Source organism: Haliotis rubra, unplaced genomic scaffold (genome assembly GCF_003918875.1).
Source record: "Haliotis rubra isolate DU_JTF1 unplaced genomic scaffold, ASM391887v1 Scf19, whole genome shotgun sequence".
NCBI classification, from domain to species: domain Eukaryota; kingdom Metazoa; phylum Mollusca; class Gastropoda; order Lepetellida; family Haliotidae; genus Haliotis; species Haliotis rubra.
Genome location: NW_025765891.1, coordinates 2,834,329 through 2,858,734, shown reverse-complemented (window position 1 = coordinate 2,858,734; position 24,406 = coordinate 2,834,329). Strand labels below are relative to the sequence as shown.

The 24,406-nt window shown below is 38.0% G+C and overlaps 1 protein-coding gene across 4 annotated transcripts in view; it reads right to left on the bottom strand.

The window, feature by feature from the left end:
• Positions 1 to 1,441: 1,441 nt before the first annotated feature.
• The window catches only part of LOC124274368 (fibroblast growth factor receptor 2-like), a 60,395-nt gene continuing 37,430 nt past the window's right edge, over positions 1,442 to 24,406 (bottom strand). For 2 of the 4 annotated variants that reach the window (XM_046709744.1, XM_046709742.1), the window contains 16 exons: positions 14,990 to 15,140; positions 14,487 to 14,611; positions 14,116 to 14,184; positions 12,150 to 12,307; positions 11,879 to 12,002; positions 11,164 to 11,351; positions 10,854 to 10,859; positions 9,021 to 9,159; positions 8,469 to 8,656; positions 7,922 to 8,094; positions 7,651 to 7,766; positions 7,056 to 7,166; positions 6,573 to 6,790; positions 6,117 to 6,239; positions 5,760 to 5,831; positions 5,458 to 5,567 (listed from right to left, as the gene is read on the bottom strand). In XM_046709744.1, coding sequence (XP_046565700.1) covers positions 5,763 to 5,831; positions 6,117 to 6,239; positions 6,573 to 6,790; positions 7,056 to 7,166; positions 7,651 to 7,766; positions 7,922 to 8,094; positions 8,469 to 8,656; positions 9,021 to 9,159; positions 10,854 to 10,859; positions 11,164 to 11,351; positions 11,879 to 12,002; positions 12,150 to 12,307; positions 14,116 to 14,184; positions 14,487 to 14,611; positions 14,990 to 15,140 — 1,958 coding nt within the window. In that variant the 3' untranslated portion in view covers positions 5,458 to 5,567; positions 5,760 to 5,762. Of the gene's footprint in view, positions 4,727 to 5,095; positions 5,205 to 5,429; positions 5,568 to 5,759; positions 5,832 to 6,116; positions 6,240 to 6,572; positions 6,791 to 7,055; positions 7,167 to 7,650; positions 7,767 to 7,921; positions 8,095 to 8,468; positions 8,657 to 9,020; positions 9,160 to 10,853; positions 10,860 to 11,163; positions 11,352 to 11,878; positions 12,003 to 12,149; positions 12,308 to 14,115; positions 14,185 to 14,486; positions 14,612 to 14,989; positions 15,141 to 24,406 lie in introns of those variants that run through there. The other 2 variants (XM_046709746.1, XM_046709745.1) reach the window with 2 other exon arrangements.

Below are 24,406 nucleotides of genomic sequence, written 5' to 3'. Positions count from 1 at the left end.
CTCTTTTAGAAACTGTGGGCGATAAATCATATCCGCTGCTGAAGACGGCGATACGGAGCCCTGTCCATGTCTAGACTGATACTGCCCTACCCATGCAGTATATAAACCCATTATTCCATGCGACTGGTGACGGTGGGCCATATATCTGCCATCAACCTGTAGTGCGCGTGATCGTAATTCCAGCAATACCTTTAGTCAGTTGTCGGTGAATTATTGCTCCATCTCTTTTCGCGTCTGTCGGCGGGTGATGTACTGACCAAATATTTTTGTTTCGGTTATTCGAGAATAAACAAACAATCTGATAGGTTGATTGCCGTGTTGGCTGAAGGTAATCGGCGGACGGTCGTCTGCTCATTAAATACCAGCCTGACGATATCAGAAGGGCTTCTGGTTGCAAGGAGCCGAGTCTTTTAGTAAATCACCAGCTTCATAGACTGCCCAGTGGTGCTTCCAGGACGCTGATGACAAGGCAACAACATTGATGATGGATTTCAAAGGTTCTGGTCAGTCGCTGGGAGCGTGAAGTGAGCAGAGCGTTCTTTTTCCATGAAACATCCTTACACGTGAATGCAGTCTATTTGAAAACATTATACTGTAGTTGTTTAGCATACGGCCTTCGAATAACGAATCCTGTGAAGGGTTGATTTTCATAATTCGAACGAGGAACCCGCTGCTCAGTCGCAGGGGGTGAACTGAAAGGAAGTCCGAGCGAGAGACCGTCGCAGTTCAGTCAGTATTCCGTTTATATATACAGAAAGTTACATGATATTTTAGCTGTATACGGGCTGGAGAACCAGGCCAAACAACCAACATGAACATGCACCCAGACGAGGCAGACAATCAGCCAGGTTACACCCCAATCCTAGTGCGACGCCGCAGGGTACTGGGGCACATTTTACCCCGAAATCCCGACGAGGGTCGTTTGTGGTACGAATGATCTATTCAAGTTTATCTATACCAAAAAATGCTGTCATGTTAATTCTATGATTTGAATGCAGAACTTCCTGAAATAAATATTTTGTTGCTGTGGACCACGACACAATTCATGTCCTAGTCAGAGCTGCTGCAATATTCACAGTCACAAGACAGAAGGGGTTACCTAACATGTGCTTGGTGAGGTTCTAGGCTAATCCAGAAGAGCTGATTCCAAATGGCCTAACAATATGTCTTGAACAACCAAGTGGGGTGGATAGGCTGATATACCCAGAGGTAAATGAATGGAGTTTTATGTCACTTAAGCATACAAAATTTGGTTCACACCTTGTACCCCTGTGCGGAATCAAACACTAGTCTTCAGTCTGATGAGCAAATACTTTAACCACAAGGCTACCCATCACTAAGAGGGGTGATCTCCTGCTGGGATCAAACTAGATCCCAAGAGAGGCAACCACACATACCACAGAGCTTGTGACAACTCCTTAGAATGACACAAGACTCCAAGTAATCTACAGATTGAGTTTTATTTTTCTAATTTACAACAATTGTACAAATATATTACATTAGACCAACAGTGTGATGATAGGATGATGTCAATTGTTTTCGCTTGTTTCAGAATTTCATCAATCAAACCCCTCTTACATTGCATCTGGAATCAAATTCATTTACATAATATAAAGTATAAAAAAATATTAAGTAGGCCCAAATATTTACATCAAATATTCAAAACAATTGTGTGTTGAATTACTCATAGACTGTTGACCTTTATAAAACTGCCAAATGACTTCATGATGGAATACTGAGATTGCAATACTTTCAGATATTTAATTCATGATGGTAGGGTGCTAATACACTTCAATGATTTATGAACACAAAATTCACAACTTGAACAAGTGCAATTTGAACCTTAAATCCTTAACTTAACAATTTAGACAAATCATAAAAAACCCAAAGACACTTACTTATAATACCTGTTTCAGTCTGAATTTCTAAAACTTCTAGAAATCCAGGTAAAGAATAAATTCTCTGGCTAAATTATGCCATTTTAAAAACAAATCTGTCTGAAAAAATTAAGAACAGGCCATATTTGCCGGTACTAAAACAAAAAGCCACTCTTACCAGTTCTCTAACAACTTTTGCTTCATTAATTAAAAAAGTTGCACAACAAAAACTTGCACAAATAAAAAATGTCATCTGTCTTGAGGTTTTCACTCTTTTAGCAAAAGTTGTTGGAGATTCATAAAATGCAATAATAAAATATAAAACTGCATGATACAAGCCGTAAGCTCATACTTTAAAAAACCAGTGTGACAATTTCCTGAGGAACCATCTACAAGATGTCTTGCAGAAAGTAGTATTCTGCACTTCTAATGCAAGAACTGGTGAATATAATGTAAAATGCTAACTGGTATTTGGTGGTGAATATCTTCATAACACACAAGTCATGAATAAAATTCCCTGTAAGTTATTTCAGGTACATGTTCCATGTTCATCTGGTCCAAGACTCTTCTTCAGGCGTGACGCCTCTTTTATCCCACATTTAGTATATATTAACAATTCACATCTTCTCTGTGATCATGTCAATTAATTCCGTTGGACTGCAAGTAAATGCACACTTGCTGAGTTCAATATTCACACCATGAAAGGTCCTCCATTTAGGTCACGAAATATTCACACCCATACAAAGCATTAATGTATAGTAGAAGCTGCAACAAGCTGAAGGGAAACAGCACACGTACTTGAAGCATGTACAGCTCTGGCAGTGCACATCAAGCACAGGTGCGGTTAGTCCGTACATCAGACGTGCATTGCAGCACTCTCTTAATCCAAATATACACATTTAGTCATCTTTGCTTGGGAGTGTTGTTCTTCTGAGCTTAGAATACACGTGTCTTTCGGTAGCATACTAGCATTACGGAAGACAATGAGACAGAGATTTTGCATATGGTACTACCTCAAAATACATGAAGTGTTCACAGCTCTAGAATTTCATCAAAACATCAAAATGCTTGCGTTTCATCGCAGTTAAAAAATCTCCATTTCAACTCAATTTTGTCCAACTGTTTATTTGGTCTAGAAAAAGTGACAATTTCATGTACTGAGATGAAAAGAAATGGCTCGAATTCACCCTATGATTGTCTGATGTGCCATTATATATATCGGTGACATGAGAAAAGATATTACCTGCCAAATATATTCATTCACAAAAACAAACATGTGGAAGACTTGGAAATAATGCAACCAACAGGCAACAAGTCAGAATGCTGACTAAATAATTTAGGTAATGAAACTGATGATATTTACCCCCATAATGCACCATTTCCATGTTGCCTAGGTAACCTGGTACTATGACAACTGAACACATGTGTGGAACCATAAGCACTATTGAAAAACAAAAAACAACTTGATGCCTATTGTCATGAGATGCCTGCTAATGTTTAGCTTAAGACAATGTTTAAGAGATGAAAATGAAACCTAGTATCTAGCATGAATCCAGACTAAACATTAACAACGTTACATTAACAAAATAGATTTCATTCAACCAATGCTTACATAAAACAATAACAATTGACTGGCAGTGACACTAACAAATGCATGTAAATTGCAGTTTGATTAAATGCACATCGATGGCAACAAATAATACAGTTGCTTAACGGTGGTCCAGATAAATGCAAGTTGGCAAGAGATTCAAGTTTCTTCTTGTAGACATTTAAAATCATTAAACATACTAATGTAAATTCTGCCATTGCTTAGACAGTCAAGATTAGTAATAAGTTCCTGATTATTTAAAATCCATAAAATATAGCAGATTGACCTTGACCCCAAAGACCCATGGCTGACCCTAATTTCTCTTGAGGCATTGGGTTGTCTGCCCTTAGCTTATTTCATGGTGGATATTAGTACTTATATATATACATATATAAGTCGCAATTAAGTATGAACGACTAACGGAAGACAATCCATGTTCCTTCACTTCATTGGCACACATTTTGGAAGCTCACGACAGACAATATTACAATCTTACAGTCCAATGAGTTGCGTCTAATTAAAAAATATACATTCTCTAACTCTGGACTCAATATAATAGCATAAATTTTCTCATAAAATTCAACTCAACAATATATATCCTTGAGCAGTCTAAAGTATATACACAACAGCTTTGTAAATGACTGAGCTCAGGGCAGACTCATTTCTTCATGGGGTACTCTTTACATCCTGTCACCCCTCAGTCACAGTGAGACGTTCCAGCAAGAATTTGAAAGGAATATAGTCTTGTCCACAAACAACTCCTGTTCACAGACTGCCAGGACACAACACAAAGTGCCAAAGTTCCAATTGAAGATTGTGGTTTCCTCATTCTTTCAATGGTGAGGTATATAAATTTTCACAATCCTGTGAAGCTCAGTATGTCTGTTTTCTTCAAAGAAACTCCCAGAATTGAATACATTGTAACTAGCACTCTCAAATTCTTCTCCCATTGGCCGGATTGACAAGCGGTAGTATCTATTAGCATGTTGCTAATAGTTGCCCTACACTGTGTGTGGTATATATACAAATAACACAGCCCAAGTCCGCAGTGTTACAAAATTTGGCCGACTCCACACATGTAGTAGCGTGGCACCTCTCAGCCGCTGCCCTTGCTGGGGAAGGTCACATGATCACGTGACCAATCACATGGCTACTCGGTAATGTTGCTCTCACCACTGCTTGTACTGCTATGGGACATTGACGAGTACTGGCTATCTGACGTGCTCATTGGTGCTTCTACAGGCTCCAGGTCCAAGTACGCCTAAAAATATACACAAAACATTTCAGCCAATATACATTACGTTACCATGACAGAATTGGTCATTAGCAGGAAAAGAAGAAAAATATTTATATAAGAATGTAATTCAATGTGCATTGATTACACAATGGCATTTAGAAAGTGGTCAAGCCGGGGGGTGGCTGTGCAGGTTAGGCGTCTGACTTAGGCGTTTTCTGGCGATTAGGTGCCTGACTCTGATGGTGTGGGTTCGAATCCCAGATGGGACTCAACCCAACAAAAGTACTAGTTCTGTACTTAAATATGCATGGAGTTTATAAATGTACTGTGTATATCCACGTTTACAATACAGTGACTTGATGAGAAAGTGTATTTGTTTCGCTATGTACGTACCTCTTCATTCAGTGATGACGTGAGGATCTTGTCGAGCTCCACCACAAGCTGTTGGAAGGACGGTCTCATCTGAGGGTTCTCCTGCCAACACTTGTGCATTATACCATACCTGAAACACAAGGGATACAAGTTCATAATACATACTTACACCATACTATAACACTTTACAATAAACACGCTATAAGAACCCATGACAAAATATATAGCTTGTTTCTTTATTTCTGTAAAGTGTTTTCTCTATACACTGAAAACAATGTTGCTTTTTTCTTCTTTTGAAGGCATGCAGACTTCATTAATATTTCTTGGCGCAAAAGACAGAATTAAAATGACATACATTTCATTTGATGCATATGGAGGCTTTTCCATCCGATGTCCTTCTCGCAGGAGTTCGAACAACTTCTCCACTGGTACCGAGGGATATGGGTTTCCTCCCAGTGTGAATATCTCCCATAACAAAACACCATACGACCAACTGAAACAATACGAAGAATATACAACACCAGACCTATGAACATGTGACCATATTACAGTCCACTCATAGGCTATACAGAAGCTGATAAAAACGAGGCATTACTATATTTCTGTGAACAATGGAGAATGGATTAAGTTTTTTCACAAATTAGGTTCTTAAATTAATTCTATGCGAGTTGCTTTAAATACTTACACGTCACTTTTTTGAGGTGTATTTTCGGTCAAAGAGTGCTTCAGGCGCCATCCACTTGACCGGTAACCGACCCTGAAAGTGAAAGTATTTGTTATTTGTTTGTTATTGATGTACAAGTTTGAAAGCAAAAATATTACTTTCATTAACAAGACTTGTTGCTATTGAGAATATTTCTGTCCTATTCAAGATATTCAACTGGCTGCCATTTTAGATAGAAAATCATTGTGCCATCTAGTCCTACAAAAAGGCAACTAAAGAAACAAGTTTCTATTGTTTAGTATATAGTGTGTCATCTTCCTGCTTACCAGTAATGAGTGAAGGATACTATTACAAGAATATGAACTTTTATATACTTACATCTGTTGTTTTTCTGTAGTAATCTACATTACGCAAGTTTCTTGTGAGGCCGAAGTCGGCAATTTTCAATACGTAGTCATCTGTTACAAGCACATTTCGAGCAGCCAAATCTCTATGAATACACTGAAAGAGAACCACAAATCCAAGGTCACCATAAATACACAAAGTGTTCCATCAATTTTAGTAATATTCTGGTAAAATCTTGAAAAGGAACACCAGAGGCAATATATTACATTTACATCAGTATGACATCACATTATTGTTTATGACATCACAATATTGTTCTTGGAGGAATTCACTGGCCATTCTGAATATGCCACTCCGAATGACAGGATCAGCTTAAACGATTTCTTCATCAGTTCACTATTCGCTACAACAGGGATAATTCCAAGCAAGTACTGGTCAATAAAACCAGTATAAGATATTAGTGGGTTTTGTATTTCTTGCAGTACTTACATGTTTTGTAGCAAGATATTCCATTCCTCTTGCAACCTGATATGCATATGATATCAAATCTTTTTGTGTGAGTGGTTTATAGTCGCTCAGCTCGTCACTGATGATTGGTCGCTCGTATCCTGATGTGCAAGGGTAGCCAGAGTTGGGAGGTCGGTGTTTCTTCAGGAAGTCGCGGAGATTTCCATTAGGTGCGTATTCCACAATGACGTAGAGGGGACCTGAAAAATAAAACTGGACATACAATTTTCTGATACAATATTTATCGAAAACATACAGGCCATGCCATGTGACCCAGTTTGGATTCCATGTTAAATTAGATCTAGCAAACTATGCTGGTCGTAAGAGAAAGACAGCCAAACATAGATCACTGGACTGCCAGGACTTGTATAATTATATAATTATTGCAACATGGCAAGTGCGAATTTAAGCACCAAACTATCTATATCATTTATCTTAGCTTGGCAGTTGTGTCTGTCAACATACCTCTCTGTGTACAACATCCGAGGAGGTTGATGATGTTCTTGTGACTTCCAATGAACTTCATTACCTCCATCTCCTGCATCAGATCTGTCATCTCGCGGTCGGTGGCATCCTCTGATGGACGGACAGATATTGCGAGTAAGATACTGAGTATCGATACAAGTTTGCCAAATAAGATACTGCATATCAAGACATTTAGTTGTACCCCTGTAATTATATGCCATGTTTTCCCAATTTGTAAAACAATTGTACTTCCTAAAATGGAATTCAGTTGGTTCCAAGCGGGTATATAGTCTATGAAGAGTTATTCCACAGCCATGGTGCAGTACTACCAACATGGGGAATAAACTTGGTTATCAACCAAGTGCATAATGTGATACCAAATGTATCAGAATTAATAAACTTGGTTATCAACCAAGTGCATAATGTGATACCAAATGTATCAGTATTAATAAACTTGGTTATCAACCAAGTGCATAATGTGATACCAAATGTATCAGTATTTATAAACTTGCAGTGTATTACTTCTCCATCATGCTGTGGGATGTGATCTTAGAAGAATAAATCATATACTTTCCGGTAATAAGTTTCAATTTACCTTTTAACATCTTAACGGCAACAGTAGTGTTTCCTGGCATTCCCTGGATACCAAGTGCCACACCCTTGACGACCAAACCAAAAGCTCCTTCTCCAAGTCTTTCTCCACAGACGAGTCTGAAAGTAAAGGACAATGTAAGTGAAATTACCATATACATGACATGATTAGCAGACAGAAATATCTAATTTAACGGTAATGTTTTTGGATATTCTTACATAAGAAAATACATATTTCCCCTCAGTTACAGAGTAATTCAGATTGCCATGATTACCTTTCTCTAGGAAATTCCCACGTCTTGTCTAGAGGAATATCATACTCTGACACTTCCGTGAATTCTGATGATAGTCTACGCCTCATGAAATTGCTGTTCTCAATTCGTACTTGGGGTACCATTAATGGTACCGTTGCATATGGATCCTTGCTGTTGGGGTAGTATAGGTCATTCTGCAAAATAATCAAATGACCAGTGACTTCCAGGAACATTACAAGACAATTTTCTTTCAGATGCTTGATGGGCATTTAGAAGTTGGAAGGTAACATAACATAATTTTCTTTGCAAAGAACTGTCCATCTATAACATTTGAATGATTTCACTGAAAGAAGCATTTTTCACCTTTTGTATCAGAGCCCAGATTCATGGCTTAACTTAAAAATGGTTATTAACACTGTAATACAATTGTATAAGACAAAATATTATGGATGTCAACTTCTTGTTTATTCTACACACAACATTACTGGGCTTTTCTTTTTTTTGCCCCTTCGTCAGGTGAAATGTAATACAACTGGTGTTTATTTTTTGTTATTCAAGCAATTCGTACCTGTCTCATGATGATAACCCTCTTCTTGTACGGCATACTAAGACGCCGTTTATGACGGAACCAGAAGACGATAATGCCAATGCTGATACTGACGATTGCGATGCTGATGACGGACCCCCCTGCTATCATCGGGACGGTCATTGGTTGTTCTACGCCATGGCCGACTGTTGATTGACTCACCGGATGTTCTAAAATTCAAACAAAAAATTGACAATGAAAGAGCAAGATATGAAAACATCAAAACTGAATTCTGTCACATCTGTAGTATATATCACATACTAACTTCCATTCATTGGACGGTTAAAGTGAGTGAGGGAGTGAATGACAAGACACCTGTCAATATTCCAGGTATGTTATCTGAGGAATGAGGAACAAGCTTCCAGTGAAGAGTCCGACCAAAAGTCTCCAACGATATGCCTTCCCATGAGGGACTAATTTACTGAACTTTTGAGCTGTATTCTCCCCAAGAAGCTGAGAATAGAAACCCTGATCCACTGGCTAGGGTTATAATAATATCACTTGTGAAGAGATCCTGGTTTTTGCAATACCTACCATCTATAACCTTTAGCCATGCTGAGCCGTATTCAATTCCGATGCTGTTTTGTACAACACAAGTGTACCACCCAGCAGTCTCTTTGTCCACGTTGTGTAGAACCAACTGCTCTGGTTCCGATGTGTTTACATTTGACATCTGTTGAAAAAATATATAATTGTTAAGATCATGAATTCTAGAACGAGCTGACAGGAAAGGATTGTGTGAGTATACGACCACCACCTTCAAACAACTGAGGAACAATAGGGTCAAACAATATTCATCACTGTATGATATTTATATGTGGAAACAGGATTCTAAGCTGAGTAGGCATAATTAATTTTTTAACTATAGCAGAGTCTGTTTTATAATTGTGTTGTACAATATATTATTACAAGCAATATTGTGGATAACAAGAATTTTGTATGTGTAATATAGAATTTGCTATCCATAATATTCCTTGTCATAATTATATCCAAAGTTTATAAAGAAATGATGACATCCTACTTGTCACTCTGCAAAGCTTTTACGAAAAAATGTTTTTATTGTTAGCAGTGCATGTGTGCAACAATCTGTGCGCGGCAAGGTCCATGTGTCTACACATGCAGATGGGAGACAGACATGGGACAAGCGGTTAACATTGTCTAATGTTGAAACATTGTGGTTAGAACACAGGGGGTACCCAAACACTTGCGTACCCTCATGCTATTGATGCTGCAATTCAAATGGGATTAAAATTGTCATTTTCAACATTTCTATCAAGGAGCCCTACTTATCCTACAAAATTACCCGGTGATCTTTCTTATCAATATGGGCAATGTGGCTAATTTGATTATTTGCTCCATAAGAAGAAACAAGGCTGGATTGAGAAAATTAAAGAAATAATATTGTGTACCTTTGACAGAAATATCGTAGTAGTTGTGTATGCCATTAAATATAAAGAAATAAAAAAGTAATAATATTGCCAACGTAAGTAACATTAAAGAAATATATAATCAATACTATCTAACTTAATTTAAGGAATGGAAGTCTTACTGTCTTACAAAAAAATAAATCAAAGAAGCATGAAGTAGTTGTGTGTAATTTATAAAACATTTATTATAGAGCATCATAAAAGTAGTATTCAAGTGCACAAAATGAGGGTTTATGCTCTCCCTTGATAGAAACAGAACTAGGTGCAACATTCCGAGGGCTGGATTCCTGAAAGTGCAAGATGATGTTAATAGTGCAACTAGTGAATGTGCTGATGTGGTCGCGGAGGCCATATAATGTTGTACTATATATGCTAGACAGACGAACTAGATGGACAAAGACGGACGTTAGACAACTAGACTGCTCTATCACGTTGTCATGTTCTATGCCAAGCTGTAAGAGAGACCATGTTCATTCATCACATGCTGCGCCATCTTGTCACAATTGTTTTTCGTTTAAATAATTTAATTTTGCAAAAAAGGCATTTGATGTAATCAAAGAATTAATCTAAATAGTTTTCAAATCTTCTCTAAATGAGGAGAACCAGAACAGATTTCATAAAAAGTAATCAATTAATTATTTTATTAATTTATTATTTGGGTTTGGATTTTAATATTTTGAGGAATACATCTTTTTTCAAATGATGTCAATAAATCTTTAAGAATAGTTGCTAGGAAAATGTACATTATGTATCATATGACGACAAGTTGGCGCCTTGACTGCTCCCATTTGAGCCAGTCATATTTCTGCATAAGGTCATCAGTCATTCATCTCATCAACATTCTAGGATCATTCCGACAGCGCCAACGACCCACTACAACGTTGGTACTGGCACAAATGCCACAACATCAAAACTCAATTGGCCAACATTGCAGTCTTACCTGAGTCTGAAGAGAGCAAAAATAGAGAGGGAATTAAAACAGGCTCGTCTTAATGTCAAACTTGATAACAACAATCTTGTTGATACAACCTATGCTGAATTTAGGTAGGTGTGAATAAATATTCAGTTCTACTCTCAGCACAAAATTATTTCACTTCTATTTCTACATCTTCCTGTACAACATCAACATTTTAACCTTTAGGAAATCTCTACAAAACAAACTAAAACAAAAGTGAAAATAATGGAACAATATTTGAAAAAAATAAAATACAAAATATAATTTTGGCTGTAAGCTGAACTAGTACCCTTACCTGTAGAACATTTACATAGGGGTCCCCTTCAGGTGTGGTATACGAGCCATTGACCTTGTAATGTCTCAGCCACTGTATGTGAGGGTGAAGGTCACTCAGTAAAATCCTGCAGTTAAAAAAGGCTGTTTCTCCGGCCACTACAGTTTGATTCTTTGGGCCCTTAATAATTGGAGCATGTGGAAGACGCTCTGAAAAAATAAAACACAAAATACATTATACAGAAAATATAATTCTAAAGGTGTGAAAATACTTAGGTGCCCTCTTTCTGACATTGAAGAGCTACAGATAACGTTTTGGGTCATTAAGTTATGTACTCGCTTGTGTTCATCTCAACTGGGTATCCTAATTTTCCTTTGAGTAACCAAATAAATTGTACCCATCTCACTCAAACTCAATTGGGTATTTTGCCATTTTCCATCAATTTTAAAAATATAATAAAGTTTAAATGTTAGTGCCAGGTTCATGTGTTGAAATAGAACTTCTTAGTATACCTCAGTTAGTTTTACTGTGCACTGGTACGCAAGCTAAGATTCGACATGTTTGTGTGTACGCATGTTAGATCAAATTTACTGAGTTTTTACAAAAGTTCAAGCGTACTTGTATGCAATAGACTTAATAAGAATAGAGTTTTCACATAAATATTTGCGTAATTTACGCAGATACCAGCTTATCTGTACTTCTGCATTGTTAATTGTAGGGAGGTGTTTCTACTTACGGACAACTTGTAATGTATATGTCCAGTTGATTGAGCCGTGGGTGTTACTGACGATGCACGTGTACTTTCCGCTGTCAAGAGGGACCAGATCACCAAGGGTCAGCTTGTAGCCCTTCATGGTCATCTGTAATATGAAAAACCCAAATCAAACACTAATAATGGATTTACTTGTTTCTTTTACATTAGTTCAACAATGTGTTAAACTGCACTGTTTCTAACATATAATTAATCATACAAACAATTAAACATGTATACATTCATATATTTTTACCTGGCCAGGCGTGTTTCGTTTGAAGGGTTTACCCTCAAAGAGCCACTCTATGTCAGGCTTGGGTTTCCCAACAGCAGGACACTTAAAGTCCACGTAAGAGTTAGCTGGCTTTGCAATGTCCTTCATGTCTTCCTTTTTCCTCGCCCATGTTGGTTTTCCTACAAAAGAAATACACATTTTTATACCTGAGAACAGTTATGAAAAAATTTATGAAAGTAAATATTTGTTGAACAATCAAAATGGGAGAGGTTCATTTTGTAACACCACACCAGCTAGCCCCTTTCACTTGAACATATCCTCTAAATTCTTAACATTTATAAACGAAAGTTCCACAATTTCAAATCTCCAGCAAGTATATCTTATCCTTCACCTAATAATATTTATTTAGATTAGATTTATTCTGAAAGATTATTTTCTGCGACCCTGCTGGTGATGGCCATCTTGATCTACCTCCAGCAGACTGTATTGCATCCTGCCTTCTGCCCCTTGTACTAACTTGCCTCCCCTCTTCATTATGCGTCAGGGCCTACATTTCTACCGATGGGGACTAAATTAAAAGCAGCTGCCTTCAAATTAGCTGCTCAGCCCAGAGTTTCTACTTTTTGATGGTTCTGCCCATTTTTCTTACTTTTCAGATGGGATTTGATTGGATGGTGTTTTTTTGTTTTGAGAAGTTTATAAATAGGCTATTCCGCAGGTTGCATGGTGTTGAATTGTTTACATATGCTTTTAATATCAATCCACCAGCAACCATTCTAAACCATTGACATGTTTAGCCCTCAATTTCACAGACAATTTCTACGGTAAAAATCACAAAAATGTTCCCTGTTTCTAATGCAAATTTGTGAACAATAAAAAAAAATCAAAAAATCAAATGCAATTGTTAGAACAGGAAGTACTGACAGGCTTTCCCCCATGACTGACGAGAGATGTGCACTTGCACAAATAATTTCAGGTAATGTTTTGAAACTAACAAAGACTTCTTTCAGCAAGCTGACGTTTGGTGGCAACTGTTACTCAGCCATCATGAAAGGAAATGCTGTCTGCTACTACTGGCAGAAGGACTCAAAAGCTAAACTTGCTGATCAATCGCGTTTCATTTCTCGTATCCCGCATCAAAGGGTAGAGTGTTGAACAGAGACTCTGGTCTCCCTTGCCATGCCCCATCACTTCGCCAGAAAACTGTTAAATTGCCCTCCTTAACTTCACAGCACATAAGTTGTTAAGATTTTCCATGGCAGAAAGAGAGTGGTCATGTACTGTCATTTCCAAGATTTTCCTGCCATGTTTCTCAGACATCTGTCTGTAGCCATCAGATTCTAACTCAATTTCATCACCCAGAATTTCATTATCTACCCTGTCCTAACAAGTGATTATCTTTCAAATCAATTTATTGCAACCCAGAGGTATTTCCATATACACCATATCTGCATAAACCTCACCCCTTTCTGCAACATATTTTAATCATTTAAAAAATAACACATGAATAATGTTTGAACTGTATTAATTAGAAATATAATGAACTTGTCTAAGTAGTATAGGTTTGGATCTGGTGGATTTAGTTTTTGGGCAGATAACTATGTTGTGTCACTATGGGAATTCAACTGGACCCTATTTTGATTAGCTCTCTCTCTCTCTTCCTCTTCCATCAAATTGGGCCCAAATCGAGTGGAAACCCTTATCTGTACTCCCTCCCCTGGGCTTACCGAGCCATGTGATAAGCTGGAAGCTCTCTCATTCACCTATCATATATCCTGTTACATGCTATCTTCCTGAAGACTACTTATAACATGCCTCTCTTTTCATCACTAGGGCTAATTAGGAACCTTCACACAAGATCTGTGGTTGACCGGTCTTCAGAATATTTACAGCAACATTAATAACTTCATTACACAAGATATCTTTTTACCATTATGAATAAATATATGGAACCAAACACAAATGACAAAAAACGAAAAGTCCTTACCAGGAATTTGCGGTTCATTAACGTATTCACTCTCATAATCGTTTTCGTAGTCATCAAAATTTGTTGTGTCTGCAAAAAAAGACAATATTGTGAGAAATCATAAAGCACATATACATCCAAATTTGTCCTTGAATGTCAATACCTGGCAATGAATTCTAATTCACTTCGTTGGACATCCACACAAACATTTCCCTTGTTTTCTACATAAAAATCACCTTCTCAAACCTTGTAAGGCTTGTCACTTCAGAGCAACTATTTAAATAGAATGTCTGCCATTACAAAATATCATGTTCTTTCATATTCAGTTAGTTTGAGAGCGGTGGAGTAACCAATAGCTTACAAGCTTACATTGTCTGCATTTAAGTACTTACTGCGCACTTTAAGGGTGAAGTTTCCCCAGACCTCTCCATGTTGGTTCTGTCCATGACATGCATACTTTCCCTCGTCTTCTGGCTGTACATCTTCAATGACCAACGCATAGCGGTTCACCGTCACCCTAGATGTCACAAAAAGCAATTAGTAACATGATCTGTTTTTAAGCCCAATGACTACCTGACCTGCAGACAACCTAATCTGGACCAGACAAACCTATGATTGGCAACAATTCACACCATCAGGGACATGTCACACAACCTGACCATCCCAATGAGATCACAAGTCAATGCTGAACTTCTAGCCTGTAGTGGAGTTTGAACTTCACAATCCAGTGATTGATACTGTGATCCATGTGACTGATCAACATTGGTATGCATCAACCGAGGCACCAAATCTGACCGAGGGGCTGTTCGGATTCTGAATGACAACTTGTTAAATACCTAAATGCTGAGGAATTCTACTTATGGTAAACATCTATCAGTTTCAGTTGTACACCTACCTTTCATTACTGGTATGGTCAATGAGCTTGTCACCCTTGTACCATGTCAGAAAAGGTTTGGGATGGCCTCGAACTCGACACCGTAGCTTGATAGTTTCACCAATGATGTGTTGTAAGACAGTCTCAGGCAGCTTCCTAAAGTAGGGTCTCACTGAAAGAAAAATTGATACAATATACAATTGTCAGCTTCCAAGTTCGATTTTCATGTGTGCTAAAAATACATATTCATGTTTGAAAATGGAAAAAAACACATGAAAGAAATTTTGTAGAAGTACACATGATTTAATAGGGAAAAGCTGTGAGTGGTCTCATCCCCTACAAGATTCATGTTCAGTGCCACTGTGGGGGTCTCTTTATCTGACTATCATGTCATATTTATCAGTAAACCGACAACTCTTGTATCAAATGGACAGTTCTGTCCCTGTAAAGATAAGCTATCAAGTTATGATTTCAACGAAGGGAGATAACCCAGCCTGACACTTCAAACAGAACAAGGTTTTTGGAGGGATTACAGGTTGGTCATGACTGATAACACTAATAAGCAGTCTAATTAATTGTAGATGTGTATATTCTTTTCAATGACTTAAAGTATTTATCATACCAATATTGACAGTTAATTCAGAACACAGTAACCATTGTCAATGTGGTACAGTAAAGGTAACACCTATTGGACCTATGCATTAACAAAAAATCCCATTACAAATCTCCAAGATTATTTAATTAATCACCAATTTACTTGTTTAACCAGTGTATCTATCACACAAATGTTTATTATAACTTATAACTAAAATAATCATGACTTATATTTATTCACTCCACATGACTTGATCATATTGCATGTGACTGTTTCTTCTTATCATTCAGTTGTCTTCAGTTTACTTCCTAAAGATTCCCTTTACGAAATGTGCAATTATTTTTCATACTGCCTAATATAATATTTCATGTCTCGATAGGTTTCTGTCAATTAAATAAATGGCGTGGCTGTGTAGACATGGTTTGTAATTATCATGGCCTACTACATGCTCCTTACCACTGCGATACGAGACAATATATCACTGTTAGCCATGATGTATTTACCGCAGTCAAACAACTTGGATTTCAATTGGTAGCTCATTTTCTAAATTAGGATGATATAGCATAAAAACACACCTGGAATCCTGGATATCAAACAGTGTAGGCGGGTTTGGAGATATTTGTCTGGATTTATTTTAAGTTACGACTTGATATTCTTACAGATTGGGCAAAATTTTATCAATAGTGTGATAACCCATGCCACGGTAAACAGCTAATTTTAGTGAAAGTCAGCAACTGGGAAAATTGGCTCGCAATTCATTCACAAAGTTTCTAAAGGTGGTGATCCTGTTCATAAAGAGAAGTATTTAGAAACGTCCAGACATGATCACAGGAACGTACACAGTGAAACAGGAAGGATGAAGCAGAATTCAGCACATAGTTCTATCCATGAACAACCAAGTCGGGAAGAAGGGAGGCAGCTTTATCCAGTTTGTTTATTTCACATAAACATTTTTTACTTCAACATAAACCAAATGGATCCAATTTAAACATTTCAAACTAGTTTCCAGATCTGCCTTTTAGTGACAACCAATTCCACACAACCATCACTGGCATTACCATGGAAACAAAAGAAATTCATATCCATAAATAAACATGTATTTCTTCCGTCTTTGTCGAATTCCAAGGCCCAAATTGAGTCCAATAGAAGTCCACCCTCCGAATCAATGTCAACATGGCCGCTGCTAGCCCTCTGTGAGCAGACGTACAAACACTGCTGGCAGGTATCTGTGTGCTAGAACTTTGTTTAGGGGAACCCTACCTGAGACTTGTGACATTCCACATCCACCTCAGCACACACAATGGACACACACAAAATCAGGTTATGGAGGCATTAGACGAGAAATTGTTGATAATCAGCAGAGACTGCAGTGCTAACAATCACACTGATGTGTTGAAAACTTTTTTGACGTTGAACTGCTTTGGTAGCTCCAAAATGGAACATAGCCTAAATATTCATTTTTGATGTTGTGATAGAGAATTCATCAAATTATTTTGGAAAAATGGTAATTGGTTAAATAATTACAACTAAACTGACACTAAGGAATGTGAACACTATTTTTTATATAACTTTCATAGCTCTGCAGATATTTTGGAAATTCAACTGAAAAGAACAGACTTAATCTTAACACACTTACTTTAACTACAACACAATATTGTCGTCAGCATTTAAATCAAAATATTTCTCAAAGCCCATGGCTATTTTTACAGCAAGCAAACAATGAGTCACAGCCTTTTACAACTGCACAATATCTAAAATGAAAGAAATGCCACAATTGTCTACTGTGTTATCATCACAGGCTCCCACCCAGCTCCACAATACAACCATACAAACACTGGCTCAAATTTGTACTGAAAAACACTACATCTTAAACTTGACATCCATACAGAATGCAAGTTCAAATCTCAAAACTGCAATTACTATAGTATCTGTGTAACCTAACCCCCAGCCTAAACAATGATCATCTCGTGAGGGGAACAGATTGCAAACAGGGAGGTGGAAGGAAGAGCCACACACATACTTGTTGCAACAGAGGTTATTATGACATCTGTTGCAATACACCCCACATGCACTTTGAAGTTCAGCATCAAGTGCACATTTTTTTCACAATACGTTATATGCCCTTGTTATTTTGCACACACAATCGGGCAAATTCGTATCTGATTCCTCATTTTGATAGGCGTGTTACAAAAACTAACAAACATGAAGGATTTCTGTCAGTATTTATATAAAGGTGTTCCACGGTTTATAGCAGAATCTTGGTAGGAATGTGGTTCTCACATCTAGACAAGCAAACCTATCCCCCAGCAATAACATAATGAATACCCCTCAAGGCTTCTATGCATCAGACACAATACACAATCTATTAAACACAATTCAACTGTCCACTATATTTCAAATCCTTTGATCCAAAACCACTTTGAATTAAACAATTATGAAAGTTAATAACAGCTAACGAATTACAAATACAATTCCATTCCCATGAAAACATGTATCACCGATCAGACAAAACCTTCTCTTTCCCTTCAAATTGTAATGTCTAAACTGAATTAAACAAATTTCACCTGTAATATTTCCTGTAATTATTCTTATTCTCTCTGCTAAAAGAGACATTAACAATTTCTTAATGCTCCCACGCCTTTGGTTACCCTGGCTTCCGTTCAGCAACCGCCAGGGCAACAATGTTAAACATCATAATCATTATTTCTGTGCACATCTGTCCTTAATTCTTAGGATACACAGGTATTCATGTGCCACGATGTGCGGCCATGGATTGTCTGAAGTCAGGAGAGCACAAACAGGAGGAAAAACCCTCCCCAGAATCCCATTACTCATGGTTAGCGAATTGTCGTACTCCATGGTTGACTGCTGAGCAATTCATAACTAGGAGATGCCCATCGCTGAATTCAAAACTGTCGATTCACATCCACCCCAGGTCTGCTTTTGAGAAGTATTACTACAAAATTGTGATATCTATCTGTGCTTTGATCAACTGGGGAGGAAAACTCCCAGGGTTGTGTTCCGAGCATGTGTACCTGTTCAGTGACCTATGGTGAAAGTCCTCACAAACTATCAGCTGCATCCCGTGCCTCTCTAAACAGACACCAGATGGCATCGCTGTTGTATTCTTAGCCTGCGATGTTAGATAATTGAGTGACAATGCTTAAGTGAAAGCAATGGATGAATACCATCATGCTTCTTTCAGAAGAATACATCGGAGATGTGTCAATGAAGTGTCATGAAGTTCATAATATACCTTTCCTGTCAGTTTTTTATCTGAACGAATTAATCTTTTTATAGCAGGGACTAATATCGTGGAATAAAATGTTTTCCCTGGTTTTCCTGCGTGTAATTGTATGATCATGTTCCAAGGGACAATAAAACTCTCTGGTATTCAAAGAAACCCAACAAAGGGACACTATAACGGGCTCCGTCCTCAAGCATGCTGGCTATTGAAATACCCGAGGGAGATTAACAACTCTCAGGGCCTACAGGTGTCACTGCCAACTTCCTGTATATTGTGGTGATAAAAATGGATCACCACCACTGGTCACATTCCCTCACTCCCACACTCTTGCTCACTCACATGAAACCAACATTGTCCAGATTCACTCATCCACGACCTTGACATTCAAACAGGTATCAGTGTCACCCGATGTCCATCTTACTGCCTCATCCAACCTGTGAGACAACTGTAATAAATTACGGTCGCATCAATTGACCACTGACTTTTACAACTATTTACTGTTCATCCAGAGGATGATCTGCTGCTCCATCAAAATTTCAATCTTGTGGCAATCAGAAGCTTTGTTATCCCATCTTGGGCCAACAGGGTGGATGTCCCCATTGATGGGAGGTCTTGTGGTGAAAGACTCTTTTCATGTAACAGCATAGACGATTAAATGTAGTTCATACCATGTGAGCCTCTGACAACAGATATGACATGTACATGAAGCCTTCCTTCAGGAATTTAAATTTCTTTTAAAAACATTTGAAGATATTTTTCCAAAAACATGAAGCCCATGTTTTCAACCCTCAATGAACGTCTGTTCAGTATAAAAAACAATGAATTTCCCATTTCTTAAAATAATAAAACATAAAATATTCACAAGGGACTACTGAAATATTTCTTTCACAACACAGTTTTCTTAACCAAACTACCAGGCCCCCTGTCTCCAAAACACTCAAAACGTTCGTACTGAACTTTTCTCCATTTCAACAGATCATGTCCACCTCACAATTACTGAAGTACAACACAGTCGCCATTTTTTCTGAATGCGAAAACATTCAATATTGTTTTAGTTCCTTGCTCACCGACAGGGGGACGAGGTGGCAGAACGCTAAGAGCACAGTCTGCCCCAAGTAGTAACACCCCCATTTCGCACCCTGTCATTGCTCAAAATTCTATTTGCAAACAATACATGTAGCACTTTAAAGTAGGTGGCTGCCATTTCCTGCTGCAATGTGTTTCTCATGAACTAGCCCAGTCGTTTTACCTACATGGAATGCAGAGGAACCGACCATTCTGTACTCACTACCCTCTTGTATCCCCCACACCGAGCCTCACACTTGTTGGGGCTATGCTCCACACATAATATGGATTTATACATAAGGATTATGATGTATAATGTCTCTTGTGGCCATATTGTAATCATTTGTTACTGGTTACATTAGAATCTCACTTTCTCCATTCTCTTGTAGACACGGGCAACTAAAAATCATGTGTTTAGCAGTGCTTGTCAGTAAATTTGTTCTCTCAGATTATAATTCAGTTAAAAGTTATTTTCTCCGGTAATATTCCCACAATCTCACTAAATTATTTTGGCTTTGGCCAACTGAAGAGGGTTCAGAATGTTCGTTTAATAAGATGACAAAACTTATTTCCAGTTTGACAGTAGACCAGGAAGGTCTGGTAACTATAAATGAATCTGTGCAAATTGTCTTTAAAAAATCTGACTCTTGATCCTTTTTGGGGTGCATGTCAGTAGCCCCGTCCATAGTAACAGAATACATGTATCAAGGTGACACTACCTCCTTCACAACTGGGTCAGCTCCCTGATAGCGCACAGGAAATGCCACCATCGCTGGAGCTGAAGGACCAGATTACAGGTGAAAGGAGGCCCTCCTTGCTGACGAGCCAATACAGGTGATATAGATATCAACCTTAGCTCTTTCACCCTACCCTACTCCTAGTTTTGTCACAATCACAATGAAATGAGAAGCATGATATTATAGCTAACTTCATAATAAACCAAATTCAGCAAGCACGTCATCCAGAACAGACATCACCCACATCAGCTTTTTTATAATCTTTCATATGTCAACTTGGTAAAACAAAATTCCACTTATCACATGAGAGTGTGTCCATGAAATGATACGAATCAGCACAGATTGCCTGAAGCTACAAATGTTGTATTCTCACTGACTACAAAGTATTCCCATTGCCAGCAGCGAGGGAGATGACAGGTCCTTATTGTTTTCAAACATCTGATAACAAAATCTACATCTAGCCTCAGGGCAGTTACCTCACAATGAATAACCAAATGTGAAGGAAAACGCTCATTTTGAGACAAACTGTCTACATGTAAGACTGAATTCCACTTTTGCAGATAGACTCATATAAGATTTCACAGATTGTATCACACATAGAAATATATTCATCATATTAACATATTAATTTATTCACTAAAACAACCACAGCTACTTACAACAACAAAAACACTCCACAGCCAAACCCTCTATGTACTAGTATTTACTTGACGAGAGTATATGCTACTAAACTTCTATCAAACTCAGATTGAAGCTTTAAGCAATTCCCTATTGTGCAGGTAGATAGTGAAGGAGTAATCAACGATGCTGAGGCAGGAGTGGGAGGTTGGGTGTCGAGCAGAGGAAGTACTATGCAAGCAGAATGTCAGAAGATGCCCCCAAATTAAGCCCCACATGAAATGTTGTCTCAAAGCCCATGTTTGTCAGTTTGCTCAATGTGAGAGCACATCGTGTTAATAAAACAATCTGTTTGACCAAGGAGAAATAGCCTGCTTGATTGACAAAATCAACCCAAAGAATTCATTATTTGATTTGCCTGTGAGGTAAATCCTTCTAACCAACTGTCACAGAAATCCAGATGCTGTTAAGATTACCTATAATAAATACAACTGTAGGTAGTGGCCACGGAAACAGAAGTAGTGGCCAGGAAAGTAGTAGCTTTGGTTGAGTTGCTGAATGATGGCGGATGTTCAAGTATGTTTATTATGCATGGTATGCCTATCATTCACAAACTCCCTAACAAACTACGAGGATTTGTCAGTGAATTCTAAAATACCAGAAACAACTCCACAGAGAACCTCCTGGCAGTTGTTCTACACAGGCAGAAGAATCAGGGCATTGTTTTCAGTACAAATTGCTCAAATAATGAAATAGTTTCAATTTTTATTTTATCTTAGTTACCTAGTATTTCTATAGGTAAACAGTTGTCATCAGAAACGCATGTAAAACAATGAAATACCTTATAATACACATTCATGTACTGGTAACTCCAACTCAGGTTATCAAAATGGTTTACTCATCATCCCAGAGAGACATTAGGAAAGAAGCTTCCTCTGTGCAAACCACCAGATGCCAGCATTACCCCCTGCTCGCCCTTCCTATATCCCCGTTATCCCCCCCAATCCCTTCCCAATTTCATCCCCATGGGTCTAAACGATTCCAGACTGGAAGATGATATTTTATTGGCAACTTTAGCTTGAGAGTCGGAAGAAACCATAACAATCTATACAGTTGCCCTTATTGTACAGCTCCATGAATTATAAATCTGCCCACCATCCCACGCACTCTATCTGTTTTTACACATGATAAATGACAAACCGATTATACAAATTAAGTTGAACAAAAACAAGAAATATAATTCTTAAGACAAAAAAATACATGCTTCAGCTACGACCAATTGAAATACACTGACCTATGCGTTTTTGAAGTTACATACTTTCTGCGAACTTTCAAGCTCTGTTGTATAAAGATACTGTTGTGTAAAGATAAACACTCAGTTTCAGGTTCAGTTGGATTCACGACAGGATGGACCTGTACAGGTGAACCAGAAAGTTTATATTATTGCCTGCTGACCAGTCTGGACATTGCAAATCAAGTCAAATAGCCAATGGCTGTGATACTATCAAAGTTTGTTTAGAATCACTGCGGAAAGGCCAGAGGAAGCAAGATGGCTGCAGGCTAGTCCACTGATTGAGTTATGATGGAGATCCACATCTGGGAGTCATCTTCGGTTCCTGTTGACCGATCCAACAGGAAGTGACCATGCTATGCTGAATCTGATGATCGCCATGTGTACCAATGGTTTGGGTATGGATTCTACATCATGTGATTTGTAGTGAAATTCAAACTATGAAGTTTAAATGTGTCGCAAGAAAATAGTATTACCCAGCATGCACTAGGAAGCACAACTCATGTTGATGAATCAATGTACAGGGATGCAGGCGATCTTCTAAAGTTCTATAGTAGCAACAGATGCTTACTTTTGATTTCATTAACATGGAGCAACAGAAGTAGTATTTGGAACTTAAAATGTTTCATGTTAGAGAAGAGGCAGTAAGGTGTGGGGTTGTCACACTGAAGGTCCAGGTGTGATTCCCAGCATGTTCGATTGTCTGTCCTCCAAGTTTGTCATCACACAAAAAGTTAAACAAATAAATATTGTTTTCAACACCAACCTGTGTCAAATTATCGTTATCATGATACGTATTGTACATATCGCACCAGCAACCATGGCTATACTTGACCACTAGTGAGATGCCGGATGACTAGGACTGAAGTTTCAATCAGATGCCACCAAGATTGCTTGAGTACACAATGTGCATAAGAGGCAATGCTTAAAATACAAACACTCCCAAATCTTTTCAATCAGTGTAATTAATGTCAGCTAATAATTTCATATGTGGCATTTTGATCATGCTTCAGCAGAGGGCAGCTTAGCAAACTGGGTGCTGCGTTAGTGTCCATTCCAAGATTGCAACCGGGATAGTTTCACAATGTTTGACTTACAATGAATCATCACAGCAACCAAACCCTCCAATTCCCTTCAGAACATAAACAGGATCATCAAAATAGCTTGGAAATAATTATAAAATTAGAACCAGGCCTTTTTCAAATCTAGGAAACGTAAACAACGCTTCCAATGATGGCAAATAGCTTTAACAGTTTTGTTTTTTTCTCACGGAAATGTCCTCATGAAATAAGCCACTGGTGGTTGAACTCTCTGATTCTTACAATAAAGAAGACATTGATGCTAAACTGTCTCATAAATTTCATAAGCATATTCAGTTACTGTGGATGTTAATTTAACAAGTGTCTGAGAAACATCTGGAGCTACACCTACCCAAGAAACCCAATCTACTATTTCCTCAAATATCCCCACGAGTTATGGTTTTATTAGCAGGAATTTTCTTTGGAGTTAGCACTTGAAAGCCCTGCCCATATGAATTGCCACATCCTGTAGGCTCCGCATTGAAACAAAATGCTGAAACAAAGACCATTGTGGACAATCCCATGGACCAACGTACACAACCTTGGCCCTTGTTTCTTTTCGTGAATCAGAATGACAGACAACCACCCACACCCCATTTATGTTTCATAAACTGTTTGTGAAGACAATAAAAACAATGTTTCAATGACAAATTTCATCACAATCTTTATGTAGCAAATAGTCCATAAGTTAAGATACTTCCCATTTGATCGAAAATGTCCAAATTCATTGATATCCTCCCCATACTTAACCACCTGACATGCTGCTATATCTGGGTGAAGTAAATGCTGGTGAATGAATGTTGTGT